The 27,580-nt window shown below is 40.4% G+C and overlaps 1 protein-coding gene across 11 annotated transcripts in view; it reads left to right on the top strand.

The window, feature by feature from the left end:
* MOB3B (MOB kinase activator 3B) overlaps positions 1 to 27,450 on the top strand; it is an 89,475-nt gene extending 62,025 nt beyond the window's left edge. For all 11 annotated transcript variants that reach the window (XM_090130651.1, XM_031602365.2, XM_090130653.1 and 8 more), the window contains 2 exons: positions 5,822 to 6,024; positions 19,827 to 27,450. In XM_090130651.1, the coding sequence (XP_089986777.1) occupies positions 5,822 to 6,024; positions 19,827 to 19,856 (233 nt within the window). In that variant the 3' untranslated portion in view covers positions 19,857 to 27,450. The remainder of the gene's footprint in view (positions 1 to 5,821; positions 6,025 to 19,826) is intronic.
* Positions 27,451 to 27,580: the final 130 nt, after the last annotated feature.

Below are 27,580 nucleotides of genomic sequence, written 5' to 3'. Positions count from 1 at the left end.
TCATGGGAGAGCTGCATTTTTCTGGAGGGGAAAAATAACTTATCTAAAACTTCTAAATCTTTCCAAACAGCTGTCTGTATACACTAAAGATACCGTTGTGTGCGTAATGGATTCCTAAGTCAGTGCACATGTCAGAGGGTCAGAACATGGCATGTACTGGGAGAGCTGTTAGTACTGAGTGTTTCTCTTAGTGGCCCCCTAAAAGGGATTGAGCACAGCAGCTATCTGGAGAACAAACATTACTTTAGTGATATAAACTATGCCAACCTTTCAGGTCTTTGAATTTCTTGTTAATGTTGTACTGGGGGTTTTGTTTTTCAATTAAGGCCAGAACATAACACGTCCTTGAGACAGGGGGCTGTTCTGTCTGGTTCTCGATGTAGCTCCCAAGACCAGGCTGCTTACTTCTAATAATGTTTCATGTTGCTGCTTGTTGCTGCAGCAGTGAGCCTAACAGGGGCCCTTAGAACAGCATGTTTTTTCCAGTGTTCTTATAAAATAAATGGGGGAGGAGGATGTTTACTTGCTGAAAATTGCAGAAGTAAATAATGAAAATAAAAACCATAGTGGCAGTGCTGTACTCAACATAGGATGCTGAGTCATTACCCAGAAATTGTCAGGCCACAGTAAGTGCTCAAGAGACGAAGCTGTTTGCAAGTGTGTGCCAGCTGAGGAGGCAGGGTTTTCCCTTGTGCCTTAGTCAGACTCTTGTGTTAGTACATTCTTCTTTCTTGCGTTGACTCAGCAGATTATCAAACTCTGTTCCCACCCTAAGCTGTCACCTGTTACAATGCCAAGTGAGTCTACATTTTCTGCATTTTCTACCCCAGAAGTGGCTGCCTATTGCTAACTTGTAACATTGCACTGCTGAGGCTGAGAGTGCTATTTACTATTCAAATAGATTTCCAATTGATGAGTTACAGAGTCACATAAGCATGACTGCTACTTTTGCAGCCTCTCTTTCCTTATGGTGTTGTAGACCTAGAGATCTATCCTAATGGGTTTATTGCCAAGACTGGCCTTGCTTGGTACAGGCAGCAGAAGGACATTCTGCTCTCCAGTGCTACAGTTTTCTGCTCCTCTGCTGCAGCAGAATTAAAAGTATAAAGTGGCAGGTCAGGTTCAGAAGAGGTCAGGTTATTGGCAGGAACAAACCACTATCGATTTGCAAGGGACCTGGCTTATGCAGCCCAAGGATTCAGGTCCTTCTGTCCTCTGATTTGAGGGATAATCAATTCAGGTGTCCTCCACCTGTTCAAGTGTTGTATACCTACATGTTTGCATGTTTCTAAGAAGTGTCTTCTCATGAAGTTATTAGTAAATGGCAGAATTTAGTGTCTTCATCCATTTGTTCTTGTACAGCAGCAGAGAGTGCTGTAGGATGTTCAAGTACTGTAACCCATCAAACCCATCAAGATCTTTGCTGTTTTCCCCTCGAACATAAGTGCCTTTCGTTAGTGGCAGTACCACTTAAAAAATAAATGACACTACTTAATCTTTAGTATTCCCTTTGTTCTATTTTCTCTCATGTGAGAGCAGAAAGAGGTGCAGGATCAGGAGGATGTAGGTGCATGGTAGTCTAGTTTATCACTGACTTTTTGCAGTTGTCAGCTTATTTTGGTGAGGAACAAAGTTCTGCAAAACCAACATTGTTTTCATTGGCACTTGAGGCAGACGTTTCCTTGAGTAATATGCTGAGCTTGGATCAGGATAGGTGTTTTGCAGTGAAGTTTCCAGCAATTGCTGAGGGTGTCTTTCACAAATTTTTGTACTGGGGACAGGAAGAGGAGAACATTTAGGGAACAAGAAGAGAAGAATTTGGTTCAGATGCCTTCTACAGGTCATTAGTTTTTAAGAACACTGCTTTCTCATTCATAAAACTGAAAAAAATCTTACTTTTCCAGGTTGGCATATTTTTAAGCAGTGTTTGCAGTAATATATTATCAGTCTTTTTGGCAGTGAAGAAGAGTCTTCTTTTCCCATATGTATTTTTAAAAAAGAATGACACGTGACTGTGGCCTGTTAGAAGATTTTGAAATGTGCAGTGCTATTTCTGTGCACAATTGCCAGAGGGATTACTGTCTTTCCTTGAGTAAAGCAAGTCTTCAAACCACACAAATACAGAAGGTCCAAAGTACACCTGCATCTGATATCGTAGAAGATGTAGCTGGGTTTTGAACCAGCAGACCATTGACTTGCTGGTGGTCACTGCACAAGTGTTTTTAGCGGATAGCAGTAATAATACTGCTTTTGTAGAGTGAGTGTCATAGGAGGTGGGCCTCAACATTGCCTGCTGTTACTGTGTTTGTGAAATACTCAAAGAAATAAGATCATAGGTTAGCAGCATCAGTACCATGTTCAGTGTCAATTTGGTGGTAAGGAATTGGATCTAGAAGTGCAGTCAGGTACAGGAGCAAATCAGCTGGTAGCAAATTAAGAAAGATAGCTTATGGAATAAACTCACTGGAGAGCTGTGAAAATAAGACTTATTGTAAAATAAGAGGAAAGTCTCACAGATTTCCAGTGGAAAATAAAGTGTTAAAACTAAATAAAGTGTTAAAACTTGTTAAACACATTGAGTGAATTGAGTTATGGATATTTTACAGAGTCTTAGGTGTAGCCTTTTCTAGCAAGTAAAAAGAATTGTAGAATCATTGAAGGATTTAGGTTAGAAAGATCTGTAAGATCATCAAGCCCAACCATCCACCTGACACTACAGGGTCACTGATAAATCATGTCCATATAAACCAAATCCACTTGTCTGTTGAGTGCCTGCAGAGATGGGGACTCCACCACTTTCGTGGGCCTGACCACTGACTCATTCTCAGTGCAACATCCTTTCAGGTGGTTGTAGAAGATGAAGAGGTTTCCCTTAGCCTCTTTTTCTCCAAACCGACTAACCCCGGTTCCCTCAGTTGCCCCTCATAACTCTTGTTTTCTAGTCCCTTCATCAGCTTCTTTGCTTGTCACTGAATGTGTTCCACCAACTCAAATCTTTCTTACAGTGACGGTCCCAGAACTGAACACAGTATTAGAGTTGTGGTCTCACCAAGTCTGAGAACATAGTGATCATCACCTCCCTAGTCCTGCTGGGCACATTACATCTGTTGCAGGCCAGGATGCAATAGATCTTCTTGGCTTTCTGGGTATACTGGCTCAGGTTACTCCAGCTGTTGATTAACACCCTCAGATTCTTTTCTGCCATGCAGCTTTCCAATTGCTCTTTCACAGACCTGTGCTGCTGCATGGGATTGTTTTGACTGAGGTGTAGAAGCTGGCACGTAGCACTGTTGGATGAAGCAGAAAAGTATAGGACAGGGAGGCAGGTATAAGCAAGGAGGAGGTGGTGGCTGGCCACTGCTGTTCTGGTGCTTGATAGTGCTGCTGTGCTGCAGGAGAAGGCTGTCATTAGCAGTATTTGGTGCTGTCTATGCTATACTCATTCTCCTACTGAATTGTTTCTCAGTTGCATGTACGGCCCTGAAGTAAAGGAGCTTGCATAGTATGACTGGGATGTTTGAGAGCATTTGTGTATGTGACACTTAACTAGGGCATATCAGGACCCGTGGGGTTTGGAACTCCAGGGTAACCAAGGGAATCCTTCCATTACATTCTTCCCAGCAGCACTGAGTCCCAACCTGCAGGCAGGTTTTGCACCAAGAAATACTTTTTTTTCAGCAAGTAGCAGCTAGCTCAAAAAATCCACTGGCATCTTTGTATTTCTTTGTGTTTTATTGATATAGATTAGTAATCTAACTTGGTGGTTTTACATTCTGTATCTTTACAGTATCACCTTGCAGATAATGAGACTGTCAACTTTATTGAAATTTTTTTTTTGCTGCAGAAGAAATCCAAAGTTTAAATAAATACTTGGGCATTTTTTCCCTGCTTCAGATTTCCAGGAAAGGAATTATTAAACTTGGACTGCATGTTAAAAAGAGCCTGAAGGGGGAAGGCTTGAGTAAAGCACTGTTGACTCTTCAGCAAGTCAAGCATCTAAATCTAAGCTAGTCATTTCCCAGGGGTCACTGTTAACGATTGCATTCTGTGCTTGATTTATTTCTAACGGTAACAGTTGCAGTGGGAAGAAGACATTAGGCCAAATTCTGACCTCAGAGTATAAATCTAAAACCAGTTCACTCTGATTTTTCAAATTTTGATGACATTACTTTAAATTCATTCTGTAACTGTGTTTGGAATCTCTTCTTGAATTAGATTTTTTTTTTTTTTTTTTTTTTTTTTTTTGAGACTGCATTTCTGCCATCCTTCTTGTTCCATTTCTGAATATGAAGAGCAGCAGATCTATGGTAGCAGCTGTGTCTCACCGTTCATTTAATAGCCCAAGTAAGTGAGATAGGTAGAGGTTTGCAAAGCTGAGAAAGTGCTGCAGTGACAAATGGTACGTGGCAAGTTTATATGCCCCAGGCTGTTCTGCTTTGGTTATTTCTGTGTCTTGTTTGCATGTCACATTGAGTGTCTACACACCTATAAGGCTATCAGGTGGAAGCTCTCACCTGTAGCAGAAACTATGCTACCCCCTTTACTCCTGCTGCTTGTGACTGTTCAGTGGGAAAATGAGCTGCAAAGAAGTAAAGGATTTGTCCACCTTTGCCAGCTAGATGTATGAGGATTGTTTTAGTTAATACAAAAATATTTCTTCATTACAGTAATGTTCTTCATTAACAATTGTTTTTCAGCCCATGGAAGATGAAACTAATTATTCTCTATTTTGGGGCATGCCTGTTCATGACCAGAAAGTACAGTGCCCTCAAGCTTGTGAGAATGTTAATTTAATTTCTCCATCTCCTTTCTGCAAATAATGAATGCTTTTTCTTGTTGAAACCATGAGCCAGGTTCCAAGGGCTGTGGGACTGGTTAGTGATGAGGGTTTTTTTTGTTTGTTTTTTGGTTTTTTTAAAGAAGCAATAACTACAGTTATATAGTTCAAATCAGGAAAAAAAACATGAAGGATAAATGAAAAATCAAGACAATGCAACAAAGCCAAATAGCAAGTAGAGTTACGAGGATGGCACTGAAGTCATTGTGCTAGAGTGCAGTCATAGAAGTAGGTGAATCCTTTAGGTGTTTGTGACAGCTCCATGACACATGGTGCTATGCAAGGTGAGCTTTTAATGACTGGGTTTTTTGAAGGCATTATTGATGTTACACTGTGGTTGCCTGGTAGTCTACTTGCAAATGTTCCTCATACTGCTGCTTTCAAGTCTCTGAGTATAGTAGTTTAACTTCCAGGATATTTTGGAATGGTTGTTCTTGTTTGTCATGAGCTTTTCTATTAAACAGCAGAAGGGTGGTATACGTGGCTGAGGAAGGTGAGAACAAAGGAATTTGTCCTTCAGTTTCTCTTCATTTTTAAATTTAACTTTGTGAAAATGTTAAACTGTTGAATAAGATGAGCAGAAGACGGTCGATCGCATCTAGAACAAACTCTGCCTATTACGGTAAGTGAAACAGCTACCTCAGGATGCAAAGCCACTGATGTTATTGAGGTTGTATGCAGTGCAGTGAAAATCACAGTTCTGAATATTCCACCACCAACTGTTTCTCTGTTAAACTAGTGAGGGAACAAGGACCATACATATTAGTCTCGACCTATTAAAATGATTAAGTATTCGGCTACCTATGCTGCTACAGTAAGCTAAATCTGACCTTACTAAGAATTGCAGCTACTTCTGTCAAACCAGCTTGATGCATTACATTCACAAAAACAAGCTGAATAATATCCCACTACTTTACTCCAAAGTCACTGTTTTGGCAGGATGACAACATGCTGTTGTGACAACTCTACCTTCTCTATTCACAGGTGTTCCCTTTCCAAAGAACTTCCTTCAGATCTGCAAGAAGATACTTTGCCGGCTTTTTCGGGTATTTGTTCACGTCTACATTCATCATTTTGACCGTATCATCCTCATTGGGGCTGAGGCCCACGTCAATACCTGCTACAAGCATTTTTATTACTTTGTGACAGAGCTCAACCTGATAGACCGCAAAGAACTAGAGCCTTTGGTAAGTGTGAGGTCTAGGAGAAAGCTCGAGGAAATATTCCATCACCTTCACTGAGCCTTTTCCACACTTGCTGCAGTGGATTTTCCCTATGGTTGAACAAAGGCAATTTAAAGCAAAGAACTTGACTGCAGCATTTGTGAGATGCAGAGTAGTCAAAGGGTAAAAATACAGTGTCTTTTGTATGAAAGAATACAAGCTGGGAAATGCTTTCATTTTAAAGTAGAAGTTCAATTTTCTTTTCCTCCTTCTTGTACTATATATTTTATATATAATTTTATGCTGTCTTTTTTTCACTAGTTGGTAACAGCATGATACTTGTAGCATCCAGTTGCATGCATGTGAAGAGAACAGTGGTGTATATAGAGGTGAAATGGGATTTTTTAGGAATTTTTTAAGTAGGTGTTTTTGAAAATATTGAGCGTGTTAGGTCTGGATCTAAGTGAGACAAATGAGGTGAGACTGAGACTCACAATTAACAGCGTAACAAAACCAGACATTTCCTTTTGACTGAAGGAAGATCATATGAAACTTATTGTTTTCAAAAGTAAGGCTTCAGAAATGGAAACCCTTCTGCTGTTGTCTGCAAATGCAAGTGAAATAGAAGTGTAGGCAAATAAGAAAGACAATTCAAAAGGTTTCCTCACTGTGCGCCAATTTTTAAAGGGTCTGGGGCAACATTTCTGTGTTGGCCAGAATTCAGAAAGTACTGTGTTGTACAGATTATTCAGAATGGCTGGGATATTTTTTTCCTCAGAGGCACAAGAGCAGCAGAGATTGGCCGACACTTCAGATGCACCACAGTCCAATGTGTTCCACTGAAAGCAGTGCTTCCTAGGAATACTGTGGACCACATCCACAGACTTTTAGTTGTTCCTCACAAAGACGGATTGCACAGATATGTACAGCATAGCTGGTATTAAATATTTCTGGAAGTGGTGGTTCTCTGGGAGCTGAAGCTATTGCAGAGTGGTATATGTATGTGCTTATAATAACTGAAGCAGAGCCAGTGAATAAAGATAAAGAGGATGGTCTTGTTTGCAGTAGTTCACAAGTCCCACTGAAAGATGCTGTATATGGCACATTTAAGTAACCTGTAATGTTTCTGTCATTCCTTTGTGGATGGAGAACTTAATACACCATCTAAATATCTGGTAAAGGTAAGTAGGTGCCCTGTAAAAGAGAACTTTGGCAGATCAGGGATTCTGGGTATGTTGTAGCTGTTGATCTCTGTAACTGTGTTACAAACAAGATGAGGTGACATATCTTAGGGGTAGGAAGAGAGGAGACAGTTAGTCAGCTACAAGATCCTTGCCTGCTTTGGGATAAAGGAGCACAAAAAATAATTTGATGCCACAAAAAGAAATTAGCAAAATTCCTGTGCTAAGCAGACAGATGAAGGCCTGAGGCCAGGGTGGTTCAGGAGGTGGCCCAAGTCTAGCAGGAGAGCAGGCTAGGAATGTGCTGCATTGGTGTATGCTTTCCTCTTGCATTCCAGCATTTGCTCCCCTCACAAAATTACTCTTAGTTTCAGCACAGGATGCTTTGAACTTTGTTGAGCTGCAGGAGCTTCCAGAAAACTGTTCTACCTGCATGAAAGGCACAGTATCAGCAAGATGACAGAACCCCACTTGCTTCTTACATCTCCCTGTCCTCAGCTTGGGAGTAACTAGAAATGAAGAAAAAAATATATCTGCATTTTTGTCTTCAGCTGGGGAGAGAGAAGGGGAGGAACTGCCAAACAAAAGCAGACATTACAAATAATTTTATTGCGATAGCTGAGGACAACCTGTGCCCTGCCAAGTTCACCATGGCAGGAAATGAGCCCACATTATCTCCCTTAATTAGAAAATGGGCCAAGAGCTGATTAAATAAACAGACTGCCACATGCTTTACTAAACAGGAAAGCAACTGATTTATCACCACATCTTCAAAAAGGGAGAATAACTAGGGAAGTAAGCAGTAGATAAATAGTAATATTAGCCTGCTGGCAGGACTTTTACCCTTAGTTTAAAATAGATTTTATCAGCATTTGTAAGCTGATGTAACAGTTATGAATCAAATGAGGCAAATGAGTCAAATAGGGTTCCTCCCTCCCATTCATAACTTTTGTTAACACAGAATCTATAGATAAAAGAGTTGCTTATCTTCTTCCCATCTTCAAGGCTGTGTTAATTTGACAGACCCCTGAGTCTCTCATGGAAACAGTCTTTTTGTGTGGAAAAAAAAAAAAAAAGGAAGCTGGCATGCTTACTGATCCTGCAGGTGGTCCTGAAGGAAATGAGGCATGGCCAATTGGCTAATTTGTGAGAAAACAGCAAGTCTGAGAACACACCTGCCCTTTCCCACAGTTCACGGGCAGAAGAGGCAGCATGCATCATAAGACCCTAGTGGCATGTTTCTGCAGGAGTTTATCAGAAACTAAATTAAGGTTTGAGTTTAATGTGTAGCATCTGTTTTGTACTTGCTTCCTGAGTGACTGATTTTATTCTCCAGTGGTACAGTTCACCTTATTTTACTTCTGAGCGTTTTTCAAGCAGTCTAGTTGTGTGATGCCTATTACTTCCATTCCATCTTCAACCTGTGTAGATTACTGCTGTTAGAGGATACTTAAAACAATCTAAACTTGCTTTTTAGTGAGGCTTTTAATGCAGCTGTAGAAGCGTACCAGCTTACTGTTCAAATGGCAGTTCAACCATGTCAAATAACGTTCTTGTTTTTTTGCTCATGTCTTGAGCAAAATAGTCTTGATTTGGGGAATTTTGCTTCATTTATTATCAATTAACAGAAACTTTTGGTTATTAATGAGATAATGAGAAGTAAAAGGCCAAAATAATAATAATAATAAAACACTCAGGAGAGAAATGCTTTCAAATTGAGTAAAAAGCTTTTTATCCTCTTTTCAGAGGCTCAGCTTATCATGCTTGTGCTACATGTTACGTTCAACCTTGGCCTGTCCCTTTGGCGAGGCCAGGGTTTATGCAGGAAGCTAGGGTTGTGATGCTTTATTTCTGCTGGTTGCTGCTTGTTTTCCACTACACCAGCGAGTGTTATCCAAGGGACACAGTTGCTCAGGTTGTCCCTACTCCAACATGGTTTGCCCATAGCCCCTTTGGAGGTGTGCCTTTGAAAGCAGCTGTGACTTGCAAGGGGCTGTGCATGGCTTCCCACAACACAGGTCATCCCAGTCACCCCCCACTACCAATACCCTGCTGGTTAGAAATGTGAGTTATCATATGCAACCTGTTAGCTGATGGTTTGCATTCTGTGGGTTTCTTGTGTATCAGCAGATTAACTGATAACTCTCTTAGTGAGTTTTCCCATTGAATATGATATTGTAAGCCTCAATTCACTGATGTTTGGGAAGTGTTCTGATACTACCAAGTAAGATAAAAGTAGAGCTTAGTCCTAGTTCATCTCCTTCATTTCAGTATCAAACTGGATCCTTGATACTGGCATGTGCAAAACAGCTGAAGGAAGACAAGCCTCCTGTATTCTTGAACTTGATGTTCATTGATGTGGCTTGTTGTATTATGAATTGCACTTAATGTTCAAGCACTGCACCTTTACATTTCACCACTCTGCAGGATTAATGCAAAGCTGGCATTCTGTTAGTCTAAGCTGTAACCTGCAGATGCAGACTGTTGTTCCTCTAATCTCACAGAATACATTGAACACCTTCAGAACTGCTTCATCTCTGCTAAAATGTTCTCAGTATATTTTGAGAACATAGTCCATACCCCTTGTGAAAGATGTAGCTGTTTGTAGTAAAGATAAGATTAGAGTTTGTTTTTCTGAGATAGGTCATATCAGCTTGCTTATTTTTAAGGACTACAAGTTCCTGCATACAAGGCAATATAATCCCTTCCAAGTATTTTCTGATTTCTTTAGCTCAGCACAGTATAAATCATCATAAATCCAATTTTCCCATAAAACAGGTGAGCACTTTCTCTGATATGCATCACTTTCCATTTCTCTCATCTCAGAAAAAAGACACTACCTAACAGGAATAGAGTGCTGCTGCAGATAGAGCAGCCTGATCATAAAGCAGTTTATCTTTTGAACATATCTGCTAGCTGTGTCTCAGCATCACAGAATGGCGCGGTTGGAAGGAACCTCAAGGATCATGAATCTGCAAACCTCCTGCCATCAGGTCAGTTCCCTTTGCTCTGCTGTTTTGAAGCAGCTGGATTTCTCTCTCTGTTCCTGAGAACAGGGTGTCTTTTCAGGAGCCAAGTTTGACCTGGTGATTACAGGGCCTCTTTGCTGCTCTGCTGAGATTTAGCTGGAGCAGGCACTGATCATGGCATGAAACCTGAGAATCAGTGCAGCTACAGCAATGCGTCATGTAGGAAAGGAGGGGGAAAAAACGAGCTTCTGAAAAATGATAAAATTAGTGTCAAGCAGATGTTATGCCACAGTGTTTTTTGTTTGTTTGTTTGTTTTTTAAATTATGATTAGAACTTGCATTCTAATAAAAAACCTAAGTGGCAAAAATATGTACACTTGTCTCTCCTCTGCTGCATAGTTGCAGAGCTGTAGGTTGGTCAGGAGTTTATATCCTATCAAATGACAGTGGGAAGTGATTGGTTATGGGCACCCTGACAAATATGAAGGAAGGGTTCGTGTGGTTTGAGTAAACTTGCTTCTCTCATAGTTACTGTGAATTATCAAATGCATCTGTTGGCCTCATAGATAGAGATACCAGTATATGTCCTTTTTGTACATTTTCCTTTTTAACCAATGTAGTATCCTCTCACTAAGCAAAGAGTACCTTCTGCTCTCTCTCAGAAATATTCAGAAATATATTGCAAACTAGATAGATTTCAGCAGATGCCTACATGTCTTTGGAAACTATTGATTGCAGTGAAATTCCCCCTTTGAGTGCCAGGGTGAAAGACAGAAGAATTTGGCCATCTACTTCGCTTATTTCCTAAAGTTATTTTTTATAATTCCTGTCCCTTGAAAACTTTGATTTTTCTCTCAGAAGTTTTTTTTTTTTTGTAAACATTTTGTTTTGTGAGTACAGAAAGTATTAATTACTCTTGGACAGGAAAACAGAGAAGGGTGTTATTTAAACATGTTGTTACAATAATTCACAAAATACTGATTTCATTTTGATGCAGAGATAATCAACCATGGTGGCAAGTAGATAGTTTGAGTTTTGGAAGTGGTACAATCAGTGGAGCTGCATGCAAGTTGAGAAGCTGGTAGTTGCCTCTATGAGGATGGAGTTCATTTGTAGAACAACAAAGTTAATAAGGGCTTCTCTCCTTCATTATTCTCAGTGTAAAAGCTTCCATTGATCTCATGGCATGATTGGCTTCTGATAATATATTCATCTAGTATTAGGAGATGCTTAAAAGTAAGCATTTACATTTGTTTGTTTTATTTTTATAAAAAATTATCTTCAGAATGGAATTGCTAGTGTATGTCCAGTCTAGCAGGTAAAGAGATGAGTGTTTAATATATCACTGTAAGTACTAAATTGTGTTCTGGGATTGTTGTTTTTGTGGGCTTTTTTGTTGTTGTTGTTGTTTTGTTTTTTTGGGTTTTTTTGTTCATTTTTATTGTTTATTTTTTCCCTAGCAAGCTGTATTATATATTAATTGCAAGAACGAGTAATGGTCTGAGTGGCAATAAGATTTCAAAGTTAAAACACATTCAGGAAATTGCACAGTGAGGTTTATATAATGATCATAACTCTGCCTTCTGTGTTTTATGATTCAGAGCTGCATTGCTGCCCTGATTACACTGACATGAATGTGGGGTACTTTATTTTCAGTTAGTCTCTTCTTCCTTGTATCAGAGCCAGCCATTACATCATCTTCCTAAGACCCAGCTGAACACTGATTCAGCCAAAACCACTGGTTTTGCCTTGGCATTTTCTGGAGCAGTTGCACACAACCTAGTATCAGCACAAGGCACATGGTAGAAATGCTTGCAGCAGCAGTTTGTGCTTCTCCAGCCACCTGCTGAGGATATCACACAGGATGCAAGGTACCAGTCTGCATTTCCTGGTGGGTTTCTCCATGCACGTTGTTTCAGATGAAGTAATGAGGAGTACTCTGTGCAAGTGGTACTCAGATGAATGCTGAGAGTTTTTCTGTTATGCTTTTGCTTTGCCAGCTTTACAGCAAGGCTCAAGTATCACACCCCAGCTCTGCTGTTGCTGTGCACGAGGCCCATGTAGCTGCTGTTACATATCCAGTTTAGTACAAACAGTACATCTTTTCACAACATAATTGGAAGTTTTGCTGCCTCTTTGTTTATACCACAAAATGTTTATTCATTAGGCAGTTTATTGCCAGAAATGCCACAGACATTGCACAAATACTGTAAACATAGCCCATCTGGCATTAGCTCTATCCAGAGTGGAAAAAACAGCAATATCAGGCTTAACAAAACATAGCAAACTACTAGCATCTTGGTAAAAGTACTCTCAGATAAAAGATGGCTGAGTCAGACTTCTACTTCAGATAAATTTTTCAAGCATAAATTCTTAAACATCAATATTCCTTTCTTAATTCATTTGATTTTTTTTTTTTTTCAAATAATTGATTTTTCTCCATAACTAGTTTTTTATATTCATGGTGAAAATTGGAATTTGAACTTTTCCTGTTCATTTTTTCAATTTGTACATCAGTCTTTGTGAATGCAGTGATGGTAGCCATAAATCAATAGACTGTGAGATTAGCTATTTCAGACTCAGAAATATAAATGATCTATCTATCTGTCTGTCAGCAGAAGACAGTCTGAGCTTGAAAGCAGATAATTAATTTCATTAAAGTCACTGTGTTCTTGTTATAACTATCCCTTATAGCTACCCAATTCTATTTTTATATTGCTGCTCATTACTGCTGAAATACAGAACTTCAGTGCTGGAATGGGCTGCCCAGGCAGGTGGTGGAGGCACTGTCTCTGGAGGTTTTCAAGAAAAGTTTAGATGGGACATAGTTTAGTGGGGAAATATTCATGGTAGGTGGATGGTTGGACTGGATGGTCTTGGAGGTCTTTTCCAGCCTTGGTGATTCCTGTTTTACAGCACTTAGAAGAGCAAGATAACAATAATATTAGCACATTGTTTGAAAGGTATTTTTGATTTTTCATCCTTCCAGACTCTCTGGTGTGTTCTGTATATACAGATGGTGTAAGCTTTAGACAGGGAACACATAAGGTTTAATCTTGTTCAGTCATAGGTGCTGCTCCAGAAGGATAGCTGTTCATTCTCTAATTAATCTATCATTAACAGATTCTGACTCTAAAATCTATCAGTGACACTTCTGTGTATGAAAACCACTGTAGAAAAATGCATTTAATAGTAGTGTGTGATTTAGAGCAAATGCCCAGTATGCATGGGTATAGGTGCATGGGAGGTAGACTGACTTACTGCTTGTCTGGGTATTATCCAAAAATCAATGCTAGCTAAGCATCAGTTTTAAAGTCGGCATTAGTTTGTCTTTTTTTTCTCCCTCCAATTATTTGCTTAATTAAGAGTCCCCACTCAGGCCAGTTTTGTCACTGTTGTTAACTAGCCACTGGTATTTCTTTCCTTAAAAAATAAAATAAAGAAATCAGGCATTCCTTGCTGCCAATCCAGTTTTTCATAGAATTATAGAATCATAAAATGGCCTAGGTTGAAAAGGACCACAATGGTCACCTAGTTTCAACCCCCCTGCTATGTGCAAGGTCACCAGTCGCTAGACCAGGCTGCCCAGAGCCACACCCAGCCTAGATTTTTGTCACCTAAAATATATGGTGATAATATGCAGAAGAATTTCTTTTTTTTCCCTCTACAATGAGAACTTGAGGACATAATATTGCTGAAGAATAGAATTCTTAACTTCGATGCTCTAAAAAAGCTGTGTCATAAGATGCAAATACAGTGCCAGAGTTTTTGAGTGGATTGTTTCTGGCCTCTGCTTTTTTTAAGTCTATTTTTATCACATCAGCTGCTTTGATTGCACTGAGTCCAAATGTACAATGCCAAAACAGGGAGGCTGAAGGACTTTACAGCTGACAATCTTCTGTGTGCCACTGATTTGCCAGAGGTTTGGGGGTGGTTCTCTTTGGTGCTTTGGGTTAACTGTTGTACCATTCTGTACTTTAATGCAATTTTCTCTTTTATGAGTGCATATATGTTTCATTTGCTTGGTGAGTAACACCACATAAATCCTGTTTTAAAGTTTAGCTAGTAAATATAAATCATAGCCTGGTGAATAAAAAGAGCTTCTCCGAATTAATCCACATTTCATGGTTTGTAATAAATAACAACACATTTGTACTTCAAAGATATGATTAGTACCAGATTGAAAGAGCTATGGTTAACAGTGCAGAATAGAGTAAGAAGAGGAAACTTTGAAGGAGATTAGACCTCCAAATGTGTTCAGTTCTGCAAAACATTAGAAGATAAAATAACTACAAATAGCCCTTTGACCATTTTGCAGTTTTTTCAGGTCACATTATAAGGAACTGCTACAACATTTCAGTAGTAGAAAAGGAATGACAATCAAGAAATCTTTTTCATTATTATTAATTAATTAATGCTTCTGAAGAGCTAATGTGAATCTTGCATATTCAGTATATTATTTGTGCTTGTTCGGTAAGCATGGGGAATATCTGACTTTGCTACGTTAACAAAGATAAAAGAACAGGAAAATGCAATGGTGATTTTTCACCAAAACTGTTAGAAGAATGATTGGGAATTCTGTGTGCTTCCTGGGTTTTGGAAATACCTGTGTCCTGTATTAGCACCTCAGCTGTTGTACTGCTGCTGTTAGGGCCCTTCAACAAAATACCATCTTACCATGTTAGACATATTTTGTGCTTCTCTGCATAAAGTAAGTCAGCTGCCCTTGCTAGACTGATGCAAGGGGGTGGTCCACTGCTGGAATGATGTCAGTCTTCAGAAACAGAAGACTGCTTTATGAAGAAGCAAAGTTTAGTATTCCTTGAACTCAAATCAACTTGAAATTTTGGATGGGTATTCAAAATATGTCTATCATTTCTTTCTTTTCTCTAGCACTTGATGACATAATCCCATACTCTCACTTCCATAACATGGCAATTGTGAATACGTTAAGAAGAATAAGGTTCAGGAAAGCTTTTAGATCTAAGTAAAAATGTATATCTTCACAATTTGAACAGTACTTCTTAAGTGTTTCTTTCTGATAATACTTAGTTTTGGATTGGCCTTTTGTTATTCTTTTTAAACCCAAACCTACCAGAAAGCTAAGAAAAAGAATTTTTGAGAATTTTTTCTCAATTTCTCAGAAGAAATTTAGTGCCACACAAATTTGGTTTTTAAAAAAAAAAGAAAAAGAAAAGAAAAAAAAGAGAAAATATTGTGTCATTTGAAAAGATATGTCAGTGTACAAAATGACTTAATGTAAAACATTGTGTAAAACAGAATTATAGGTCATAATGATGAATTTACATGTTCTGAAAAAAAGAAAATTTGCAAAATTTTATACTAAAGATAGCATTAGTATTTGTTATTCGGTCTTCATGACCTCAGAGCCAAAAGCAACATGTTTAAAGTCCCAAGCGTCATCATAATTGGGACTTCTTCAAGCAGAAGTTCTGAAGCCTGAATACCTGGATGATCAATATGCCTATTTGCTATCAGTTGCCAGCCAAATCATTTTTTTCCTACTAGTATACAAAAATGGAGCAACTGAAAAACGTAGAGGAAATTAAAAAAAATAATAATATTGGAGAAAGCAGTTTGGAAATGAGGATACAAGACAAAGCTCTAACTGAAAATGCCAGAAAAAGAAGTTTTATAAATAACTTGTTACAAATATGGTTTCAGCATTCCTGTCCTGGTTAACTTACCATCTGAATATAGATTTCGTGGTGCAGCACTGGGTCTCAGACCACATGATCTTAGTTATTCCACAGCAAACAGCCTCTTGTGACCAGGATACTAAGAGCTTTGTCCACATGTTGCTTTATCTGTTGTTGAAGTCTTTGTGAAAATAAAAAACAGCCACAAGAGAAGTAGAAGTTGTAGACCTTTGTGCTTCAGAGAACAGCATGTAAATGCTCTCTTAGACCTTCTGCTTGCTTCTTCGCTTACTCTGTGGTTCTGATTTGAATGACTGAATGTCTGTGACTGAAGATGTCCTGTGGGCATACTGTAGATCCTCTCTCTTCATGTGCTGTTGGGAATCCCATGGATTTCCGTCCTCCTCATGGGAGCAGGTAGCAGAAAGCTCTCCCAGGGATGCTGGTGCTGCATGAGTGCCTTCATGTCCAATGGCATTGCACTGGTTAATTTTCAAGGTGTTTTTACTGTATAGCTGTTCATACTGTAACCCATGTGAATTCATCCATTTTCCCAACAGTTTTAGCCTCAGATGAACTGTGGGTCCCTCCTGCTTCCATTGAGTTCTGCTACTAGTGTAAGATGTTTACATCTTACGTCTTGGATACTGCTGTGACTCACTACACAAGTCTAGCAACACGTTATTCTTTAGTGGGGAACTCATTCTTCATGTTAGCATGTCCCTATATGTCGGTTTGTCCCATTAAAAAAAAGTTTCTTCAGCTACTCATTAACTCTATAAGATGTCAGAGGGATTTTTCCCATTCTTTTTCCAGTTTATTTGAAGGTGAACTGGAGAGCAGAGATGAAAGCACTTTGTTACAGATTTATGTGCGGAATGTATTTGTCCAGCATGTTAGTGTAGTAGTGAGAGGGGAGGACCAGGCATCTATCAGAGATGAAGATTGCCCTTTTAAGATTCTGTGCTGCTTCTTTCCTTTCTTCTGGGAAATCATGTTGAATCTTCCTGAATGTTGATTCTTCCTGAAAGCAGTTGAGGAAGGAATGTATCTTTCTATGAAATTGCATACGCTAAGGAAACAGATGGACTTGTGATACTTACAGGATGGCTTGTCAGGGCAAATGAGAGAGTACTTTAAGGACTTGACAGAGATTTCACTGAAAGTTACTTAAAAGTTATTTCTTAAATTCTCCTTAGCAACTGGTTTGTGGACATATTGGGCCAAAGTTTTATTTTCTTCTTTCTTTGAAAGCTGCACTCATGTCTGCCTTCATTTTTGGAGTTAATTGTGTGATCTAAAAATGGGAGAAGGTGCAGGCTGAATGCAGCAACACAGAATAATACTCTGGAGTTCTGAAGAAACTCTGCTGAATACTGGGTGTGGGTATTTCCTGAGGGCAGTGCTATGTGTGTTCAGTTCTGCAAAACGTTACAGGAGAAGATGCCTACAAAGAGCACACTCTTCTCCCTCACACTGTCACTGTGACAGAGGTTAGCTGGTTCATAATTGTAACAGCTACATAACGGTCTCCTTGAGAAACTATTTCCTGTTTATTTTCCTTCCCTTCCACAAAGCATGTACCAAATCACACTTTTAAGTATAGCGACTATTTTTTTTTTTTTTTTAGAAGAGCATTTCCAACTCCTTGCCTGAAATAAGTTAAAGTGTATATGCATGTGTGCAGAAATGCAGTGTGACTATGGTTCTACATTTCTGTGTCCTTCGTTTACCCATAACAGATTAGGTCAGTACAGAAGCCTTTAAGTTTCAAGGATGTTCTGACTTTACAAGTTGCCCAAACCAAGCCAAATCAAGCAAGTGTACGAACAGCAGCAGAGGGAAAACTGCAGAACCTTGTACTGCAATGCTGTCATGATGGGATGGGGGAAACAGGAGTTGGGGAAAAGATGGTGGATTTCAGGGACTACTGATCTCATTGTTCAACTAAGCAATGTTGCAGGAGCAAGGAGATGAGCAGGTGTGTGCAGAATTTGTGTTACACTAAGAGAAATTCTGTACTAATAGCAAAGTTTGGAATGGTGTTCTAAGTGCACGGTTAGTAATAATTAAACAATGAAACACCTGCAGCTACGGTTTATTGACAGTGAAATGACGTAGGCACTCATATAGCAAACTGTTTTAGAGCCCTCTAGTTTACAGATAATCCTACTCTTCCTTTGCCTGTGTCTCAGCTCCTTCCTCTGATGCTATTTTTTTTCCTAAAGTAGGAATTGAAATGTATTTTGAATGTTGAATGAGTCACTTTCAGTGTTTTATTATGCCGAGTTTACAAAGCTCCTGGTGCTGTCTGCCTTACAACCCTGATGCTTTTCTATAGATGTTGCTGCCCAGCTGCCAACATCCTCTCAGCAGCTCTGCAGGACAAAGTGGCTGTGCTTCACCTCACAGACCTGCATGGTTACTGCACGTGCAGTGCAGACATAGGATTACTGCTGCCTCAAGAAGCATTAGCACCTAATGAATCTTCAGATAAGGGAAATAAAGGAATTAGTCAAATCTGAGGATGAAAACGTATGCTTTGAAAAGAAGGACTGCTTCCCAAGCAAGTTTTCACCTTATCCTATGTGTGCTGGGTTATAGTTAAGTTCCACATTTGGTATTTGTTGCTTTGAATGAATACTCCTGGGCTGTTTTTGTTTGTTTGTTTTGTATTTTTAAAATAACATTTAACAGGAAATTAAATGGCAGGCAGAGTTTTCCATGAACATTTATCTTTGTCATCTGTAACAAATTTGAGGGAGAAGCAACTACCAGTTTGGATTATAAGCTGCTGTACCTGTTATGTTGTCTTCGTAGCAGTAGTAAATGACAGTATTCCGTTCAAGTAGATGCATGACAGCAAGTTAACAGATGATGTAAAATAGTCTGTAATCAACTAGAAATGAAAACGAAAACTGGAAAGGAAAAGAAATCCAACAATTCCACTTATTTGGTAACTACATGGTCTAGTTAGCCCAGAGTAATGTGGTCTTACAAGACTATCCAGATGGCTTTTACATGAGGTCGTGTTATGAATGACAACAAATTACTCAAGCAGTCTAGGGAGAGTTTCAGAAAATTCTGACAACTTTATGTACATAGATGTTCCAGAGGAAATACTATGCAGGTCAGGAGACATCGTGAGAGTGGAGCTGAAAGGACAAGCTGCATAGCCTTAGTGGCGCTTACATGCTTTAGCCCTTCAACCTTGAAGTCAAATCTGGGACTTCTTCTCTCATTCATACACCTTTTGGCAAAACTTATGAAATAGCAGGCTTTTGGATCTTAACATGCACCTGTCCCCACTCTGTTAAGAAGAGTTGCCCTCTTTCAGAGCAAATCACATTTTCACATCTGAATTCTGACAGAAAGTTGGGAAAGTGACAAAGTGACTGGCCATCTGATACTGTTTTTTACAGTTTATGTGGAGAAATATGAAGGATTTTTTAGAACAGAGTAGTCAGTTGCTGGATCAAATTGCCTTTAATTCAGGTCAAGTCAAATGAGATCCTGCAGTGGATCCCAACCCCCATTTCCAAATATGGTCTGAATGCTACAAGACCCCATCCTAGAATCAAATTCCACAGATCTGGTTGAGCCCTACAAAAATTTGCTTTTTGTGTCCATGTGTAGGCAGAAATAATTGGGTAAACATTATTTCCCTGTTTCCTGTCAGCTGCAAGTGCAGTGACAAGAGTTGGAATCCTGTTCCTTGCATTAAGTTAAAAGGCTTCCTGCCTCACACTACTTTGTTTTGTGTGGGATGCAGTACCTTTTACATGATATGGATAAGAAACTAGCAAAGTACTAAAGCTGTCAAAAGTGACAAAACACAGCATGCTAATTGCCAATTATCTTCACTGCCCTTGAAAGTGACAGAGAGGAGCAGAAACATGGTGGCATAGAAAGCTGTATAAATTGGCACAGATGCAGAAATGGTAATTGGGAAGAGGTGCGTGCAAATTTTTAAACAAATGTCCTTTGCATTTTAATTCCCCCTTCTTGTTTTACAGAAGGAGATGACAACCAGGTTGTGTCACTGAAGAGCCGCTCACTGAAGAAAACATGTCCAGTTTCATCCTTGCTGCAGAGTTCCAGAACATGGCAGCCCTTGCAGAATGCATTTGCTTTCAATCCAAGAAAGCAGAGAAGATGGGAACTGCAGTTACTTTCACAAAAGTTTTCCACTGCTGTCAGTGTTCCTAACCCAGAGTATGCTGCTAGGAACCTCATCCGACCAACGTGGGAAAGAAGAATTGAATTCATATTAATCCTAGCTTCTTCATTAGGGATAAGAACCTCTTAAGCCACAAGTAATAACTGACCGTGTTCCTGCTGCTAAAGCCCACTGAAATTCAGGTCCCTGGGCTGACCTCTAGATCCATTGTATTCAAATGAAACTATTACTAGCTACAATGTTGTTTTCTTTTTATTTTGTTCCTTAGTTTGTGCTTTGTTTCCTAAATGAAGTGGAATATCAAGTCAGTCTGGAGTTACAGAGAACTTACAGTCTCCTGAACATCTCCCATCCATGACCAGACCACTCAAGGCTTGGCTGCTGTTCCCAAATGCCAGAGAGCCTTGTGTTTCCAGAAACACAGCCCTGTCCTTTTGCTGGTCATAAAACTGTAGAATTGTTTGTGCTGGGAGGGACACTGGGAGGTCATGTAGTCCTACTTTCCTGCAATCAAAAGGAACATCTGCAAAGACATCAGGTTGCTTCAAGCCCAATCTAGCCCTGACCTTGCTGACCTGATCAACAGCTTGTGCTTCACTGCGATTCCTAATGGGGTGACAGAGGGTCAGCCTCTGATCTCAGCTACATGACCTCCAGACACAGCTCTGCAATGTTGATGTCCTGTCTTCAAATTCTTATTGTGGCTGACAGCAAATCTGCTCAGTGTTTCTACATTACATAAGAAAGCAACTATATTGTCAGCATTTCCTGAAAAGCTCTACAAAGTGCACCAATGCATCATGTAACTTGATGTCCTATGTTCCCCTTAGAGGAAGGACAGCGTTCATTCACCCAAATGTTTAATCTTTTCAGGGGAAAAGAAATTTAATTTTGGTAACTGGGAGAAAGATGAGTAAAGATGAATAGTGTAACAGTCAGGCCAAGGGGGACTGAGCAAAGGACTCTTTTGCATCTGAATTGTGCTAGCAGTGTGGCCTTATTTCTGCACTGGAGAATATTTCTCCTCAGTTCTCAGTCCAATTTAACACATTGGTGAACAGCCTGGAGGGATGTAAACATAGTAAATCCAATCTTCTGTGTCAATATACCCTGATGACAGGCTTTCTTTAAAAAAAAAAAAAAAAAAGCAAAAAGCAATACTTAGCAGATCGCAGGAGAGATTTAGCTGAATAAATGGGGATTGAATGGAACACACCTACATATTCTGTGCCTTCTGATGAATTTTGCACATTTTTGTTATTGTGAAAGATTACTCTTTTTAAGTACTGAACCCTATTGCTTCCCTGCAAACGAGTTAGGTATGTTTACCTCTTCTGAGACATTATCAGAAGGAAATCTCATGGAGTATCCAGTGATTGGAACATTAGAAAACAGAGGTGTAGCAATGATTAAGAATAACCACAATCCCTTTGTAGTTCATGTTGTCGTATATTCTGCCTTGCTCACTCGCTCGCTTGCTTAAAATTGAGCTTATAAATGTTAGTGATCCTGTTCTTGCTGGGAGAAATGGCTTTTGTCTGTGAACATTCAGCATAGCTAGGTGGAGATTTTTCTGCATCTTTAGAATGACACAAGGAGCATTATCCTTTGCTTTCAGGGAAGTAGGCTGAAGTGTCCTTCCTCTTTCAGTGGTCTTTTCAATTAGGTTTATTTTTTGTGGGTTGCACAACATAACACCTCTGGGGTGCTGGCACTCGGGCATGATATAAGTGTCTTGTGGAATTCATTGCCATAGCTACTGCTGAGCTTAGCTGCTTCATTTTAGATGTAATGATAAATGTTGTGTCCTTGGAAGAAGGCTACACGGATACGTGTGGAATTACAGCCTTGATTACATCTGAAAGGATTCCTTATATCTTTCTCCAAAGCCTGTCAGGTCATTGCCCTGTTGGAGCTGGAGCTGTAGTTGATACAGTTTACTTGAACTTCACTGTTGCCGGTTCCCATCTTCTCTTCCTATGGCTGGGCAATGCTGCAGTGCTGTGTATTAAAGATTAACATAAAGGTCAAAGTGCCATTGCAGAAATTGAAAAACAGTATTTTTGCATAAAGTAATCTATCCTTCAATTTGTTATGGTACTTACCATATGCTCTTTTTAGTCTAATTACTGTAGTGATGTCTGGAAATGCAGCAGAATTTGTTCCCATTTACTTTGAATTACTTTTGAATTACCTTATAAATGCATTAATCTCTGCATGTTTGCAAAAGTTCCTTGTTGGAGTGTGCTTACTTTTCTAAAACCATCTTTCAGTTTCCTTGACTCTTGTGTTTCCTTTTCTAGCACACATTACGAGGCAAAGGAGGGAAAATGCACTGTGGAACCCTAGAGGACCTGTGTTTGCCATGGCCAAAATCCTGAGGAGTCTAATTGGAAAAGGGATTTCAACCCAGGAGTTGAACCACCACATGATGCACTTGGTTTGGTGGTTTGCTCAGATGGGAAGAAGGTGGAGTTTTGCCCCAGCTTGTGTTTTCTCTGAGCACTGAGCTCTTTCTGTCTGCCCCACTGGTGTTGTGACAGGCACTGGCCCAAGTCCTGTGCGTAGGTAGTAGGGCAGAAGCCTTCTTGCACCCTCTTCACTATACATCTGTACCACACTAAGTGCAGTGTGATGCTTGGGCATCGCAAATCTGTTGAGCTGTGTTTGCTGTGGAAAAAAAACAAAAGCCAAATTGAAACTTGCTAGATGATGAAATAAACTTCCTCTAGATGGCAGGGTTGGTTCCTTGGCCAAGTCTTTCCCAAAAACTACTACTTTCACTGCAGAGGTATCCTCCCCTGGCCTTGCCATCCTGTGCCATGGGCCATTTCTCCATTTCCCATGCTTGGTATTTGATATCTTGTTATGAATAATGTCTGGAACATGGCATTGCTACATGAATGTGTCAGGTTACTCTTCCTCTGGAGGAGAGACGGGCAACAGCTCGTCTTGGATCCAGATCTGAGGGATTCCAGCTTTATCAGCATTCTGCTTGGGGCCACATCCAGATGACTCTTATTTTGGGTGTTGATCACAGGTCCTGATTAATGTGATTCCTCAGGATATGTCAAGGGAAATCTACTTTAAATGTGATGGTATGCAAAGGCATGCTTTTTACCTACTGAGAAAATATTTCTACTTGACTTTACCATCGATGTGTTTTCCTAATCATTCTCCAGTGTGTCTCCTACTAGCATTTCATGTTGTTCTGGAACTATGTTTTGTTTTGCTTTATTTTTTGCCTTTCAATGAAATCTTTTTTTTTTTTTTTTTTTTTCATACCTAGAAAAAATCCCATGAGTCTCGCAGATGTCTTAAGAGGTGTTGTTAGTACTGAGCTTCAAGGCAATCTAAGTGGGATCATTTCAGTTGATAGAGGCCACAGCCACCTTTACTTCAGGACTCCTGTGATACCAACATTGCCTTCAGTGATTAAAGACTTAATTGCTTTCATTGATTTGTCTCTGCCATAGGGAATTTTGTAATGAACTTCTGCTTTGTGTGAACGTAGGTTAGTGCTGGACTGTAGCAACAAATCTAATATGAAAAAGATCTTAACCTCCCTTACATTTAGTGAAGGATGAAGTTCCAAGGTCTAGAAAGGGAGGCTTTTCAGCAGCAGTGAAATTGATTATTTCCTTTTGGATCTGAGAGAAGGTGAAAACTTGAATTTTTCCTAGAATTTAAGCTCTAAGCAGCAAAACTCATTGCTGTACAATAGTCGTGGTTAATTCTGCTAACCAGTGCATTTGTTAAGATCAGGGCAGGAGGACAGGAGAAAAAGAATGTAACTCAGACCTATTTACACTTAATGAAGACACAGAGAAACCTAAGGGGTAAACACCATCGCAGTAATCATGCACGTTCCTAGGACTGTGTGGAGAGGACATGGAGAGAATGGTGCCCTTGATGGCTTGTAAGCAAGTATCTGGACCATGATTAGTGATACCTCTCAGGTCTTCATTGTTCTTATTAATTAGGATTCCAGGTTGTTTCCAGCCAAAGGCAGCCACCTCTCCACCAGAGAAATATAGATCATAGAATCACAGAATGGCTTGGGTTGAAAGGGACCTCAAGGATCATGAATCTCCAACCACCCTGCCACAGGCAGGGACACCAACCTCCCCATTTAATACTAGACCAGGCTGCCCAATCTGGCCTTGAACACCTCTAGGGATGGGACATCCACAACCTCTCTAGGCAGCCTAAACACTTTATCAAGAACTTCCCCCTGACCTCCTAAGATTAATCTTAGTCTTCCCTCCCTCAGCTTAAAATCATTTCCCCTTGTCCTGTCACTATCTACCCTTGTAAAGTTGACTCCCCTCCTGTTTGTAGGCTCCCTTTAGGTACTGAAAGGCTGCAATGAAGTCACTCTGCAGCCTTCTTTTCCCCAGGCTGAACAAGCCCAGCTCCCTCAGCCTGTCTTTGCAGGGGAAGTGCTCCCAGCCCTCTGATCATCTTTGTGGCCCTCTTCTGGACCCTCTCCAACATCTGTCTTTCTTGTACTGGGGGCTCCAGACCTGGACACAGTACTCCAGATGAGGCCTCACAAGAGCAGGGTAGAAGGGGACAATCATCTCCCTGTCCCTGCTGGCAACTCCTCTGCTGTTGGAGCCCAGGATACCATTTGCTTTCCGAGTTGCAAGGGCACACTGCTGGCTCATGTTACATTTTTCATCCATCAGGACCCCCAGGTCCTTCTCTGCAGGGCTGCTCTCAAAAATTGCTCCTTCCAGTCTGTCCAAATGCCTGGGATTCCTCTGGCACCAGTGCAAAACCTTGTACTTTGCTCTGTTGAACTTCATTTGATTCACCCAGGCCCACCTTTTGAGTCTGGAGATCTAGCTCCAAGGTTTATAGTTGTTTTCTTTTGAAAATACAGAACAAGGTCTTTAGCACCTTTAGACTTAGATCGAATAAATTACATGTCCTGGAGCTATCCTGCAAGAGACTATGCCTTTCTTTTGCTTTTGCCTTTCCTACACACTTTTTTCTTTTCAGGTACCTGCTGGCACTTCAAAGCAGGATGCACTATATATAAAATAAGAATATACTTGCTGTTATATAACATGTTTAAATTGTTTGAGGAAGGGGATAACACTACGGGATCAAATATAGACAAGTTGTCAGTGATTAGACTTCACATATATTGAAAGATTTTGAAGGCATTTTAATAATTATACTAAGAGTTCTAAGGGCAAAGCAAGCCAAATGAGTTGTAAGAACCTGGTAGTGAAACACATTTAGATCCAAAATGATCAAAAACACTTTTTGATGTATTTTATACTAATGAGAGAAGCACTGGTTTTCAGGATTTAATCAAGTAAGTTGGAGCTCTTAGAAGTAGTTGTTTCTTTTCTGTTTTAATAAGTTTTCCATCCTGTTATAAAGATAGATATAGTATAGCAAAGAGATACTACAATATTCTTCCAGGAGAAAAAAGAAAGAATTGCTTTTTTTGAATTTGTCACATGTGTATGTGTGAATGCACACAGGTATGTTTCAGTGGGTGTGCAGATGTGCATTCCCGGTTTGTAAATAAGTACAGATACATGTCCTGAGCTTTCCCACTCAATATGTATTTTTCTTTTGCTATTTTAAGGGGATATTTCTAACAAACAAGTGCTTGATTCCTTTTCCTCCTACATGAATCAGTGTTGTTTGATTTCTTTTTTAATGATGTCAGATGTGTCTTAGACTCTTTTTGTTCTGTTTGTTATTAAATGAGTTGCAACTGTGTGGGAAGAGAGACCAACACTAACTGTTGTAGTCATTAAAAGAACCAGATTATTTTTCACATCAGTCCTAAGTAGATGAAGCTGTAAAATCCAAATATCATGAATAAATGAAATGTAATCTTGAGGAGTATTGTGAAGTTGTTTGGAATCTAACTCTTTGGAGAGGAAAATGCAGATGGTATTTGTACTGCAGGATGAAATTTCCTGGTAGGCTCATAGAAGTTAGAGACAGTTAAGATCAGTCGCAACTGATGATCCAGCTTCCACACAGTCCTCTGGCACTGGGATGCCACCAAGGGAAATGGAGCAGATATTTGCTGGCCATGCAAATGGCCCTCCTGTTGCTCTGCTGGCCTGCTGTCCTCGCCCACCATTCTTCAGGATCAGGTAGCTGTGGGGCTGCATCATGCTCTGCCGTTGGTTCCTGATGGGATACCCCAGGTCAAGAGGGATGGGTGTCACCAAGCCAGCTGAAGGCAGAATTTCATCTCCTGACAGCAGAACTAAGGAGCCTTTGTTGGGTTTTGTATGTCATGGAAAGAAGTGAAGGCCCAAGACAAAAACAGAAATTATCTGCTGCACATGGACTTAGCTGGGAGTCAGGAGACCTGTGACACTGTAAGCAGATGGGGAAAGTTGGACGTGAGTCAGTCACAGAGCTGAAAGGGAGCAAGCAGAAGGAAAGGAGGTTAACCATAGCTATGGGATAGGTTGGGATGACACGCAGGAGAAGATCTGCTGCTGGACTCTGTGTGTCTCTGATGGAGCTGAAGGCTAACATGTTAACTGATGGAGAGAATGGAAAACAGCTGCTAAAAGGAGCTGAGAAGTTCAGCAGAGCTGAATGTGGTGAGAATACCAGGATGGTACTCAGGGTAGTGTGTGAATATTTTAACATGGGACAGGTCTGCTGCCATTAGAGTTGCCCATAACATGCTGGATGAAGAGGCATCCTCGTAAGATCAACAGGGAGAGGTGTAGAATCCTGCCAATGGAGAGGGACAACCTAAGGGCATGCTGGGGGCACCTGGCTGTAAAGGAGCCTGGCAAAAAGTGACCCGGGGTCACCTGGTGGTCACCAAGATGGCCGTGACCCATCAGCCCTCCCTAGTGGCAGAGACCAGGGCTGCATCAGGGCTGCATTAGCAGGAGTGTTGTCAGCAAGTTCAACCTGGAGAGGCTGATGGGGCATCCACAGGTATAAATACCAGGTGTGAGGAGTGGAGAACACAGAGCCAGACCTTTCTCAGTGGCATCTAGAGGAACCAGCAGTTTCTAGCAGAAGCACTGGACCCAAAGTGAAGTACAGGAAATTCAAACATAAGGAAAACTTTTGTTAGTGCTGTAGAACACTGGTGCAGGTTTCCCAGAGAGGCTGTAGAGTCTCCATCCCCAAAGATAACAAAAACTCTACTGGGTACAGCCTCAGCAATGTGATCAGTGGCCCTGCTGTGGGTGTGGGCTGGACTGGTGGCCTCCAGCTGCAGTGGTGTGCTGGTCACAGCATGACACCATCAGAATCTGCTCTGCTGCTGCCATTTTGACTGTCCAGGCAAGAGGAGACATTCAGTATCAGGGAAGGAGCTGCTTCTCCGCTGCATGCAGCTCCCTGGGTCATGGAAGCCACCTCCTAGGCCAGCTGAGGGATCCAGGGGAGATGTCACAGCCAGCCTGCACTCCCTGTAGCACTGGAAGCACTGTCAGCTGCATCATTTACATCACATATGCAATGTGTGGCACTCCCTGCTGCTGCGCAGCAGGGGGCAAAGCAGAATTCATCCTCCCTGTTTTTCACATTGCTCTTCATGGTCCTCAGAGCAGAAATGATGCAAACTCAGCAGGCAGT

The sequence above is a fragment of the Phasianus colchicus genome, chromosome Z, assembly GCF_987193195.1.
Source record: "Phasianus colchicus chromosome Z, bPhaCol1.hap1.1, whole genome shotgun sequence".
NCBI classification, from domain to species: domain Eukaryota; kingdom Metazoa; phylum Chordata; class Aves; order Galliformes; family Phasianidae; genus Phasianus; species Phasianus colchicus.
This window is presented reverse-complemented; position numbering and strand designations above follow the sequence as displayed.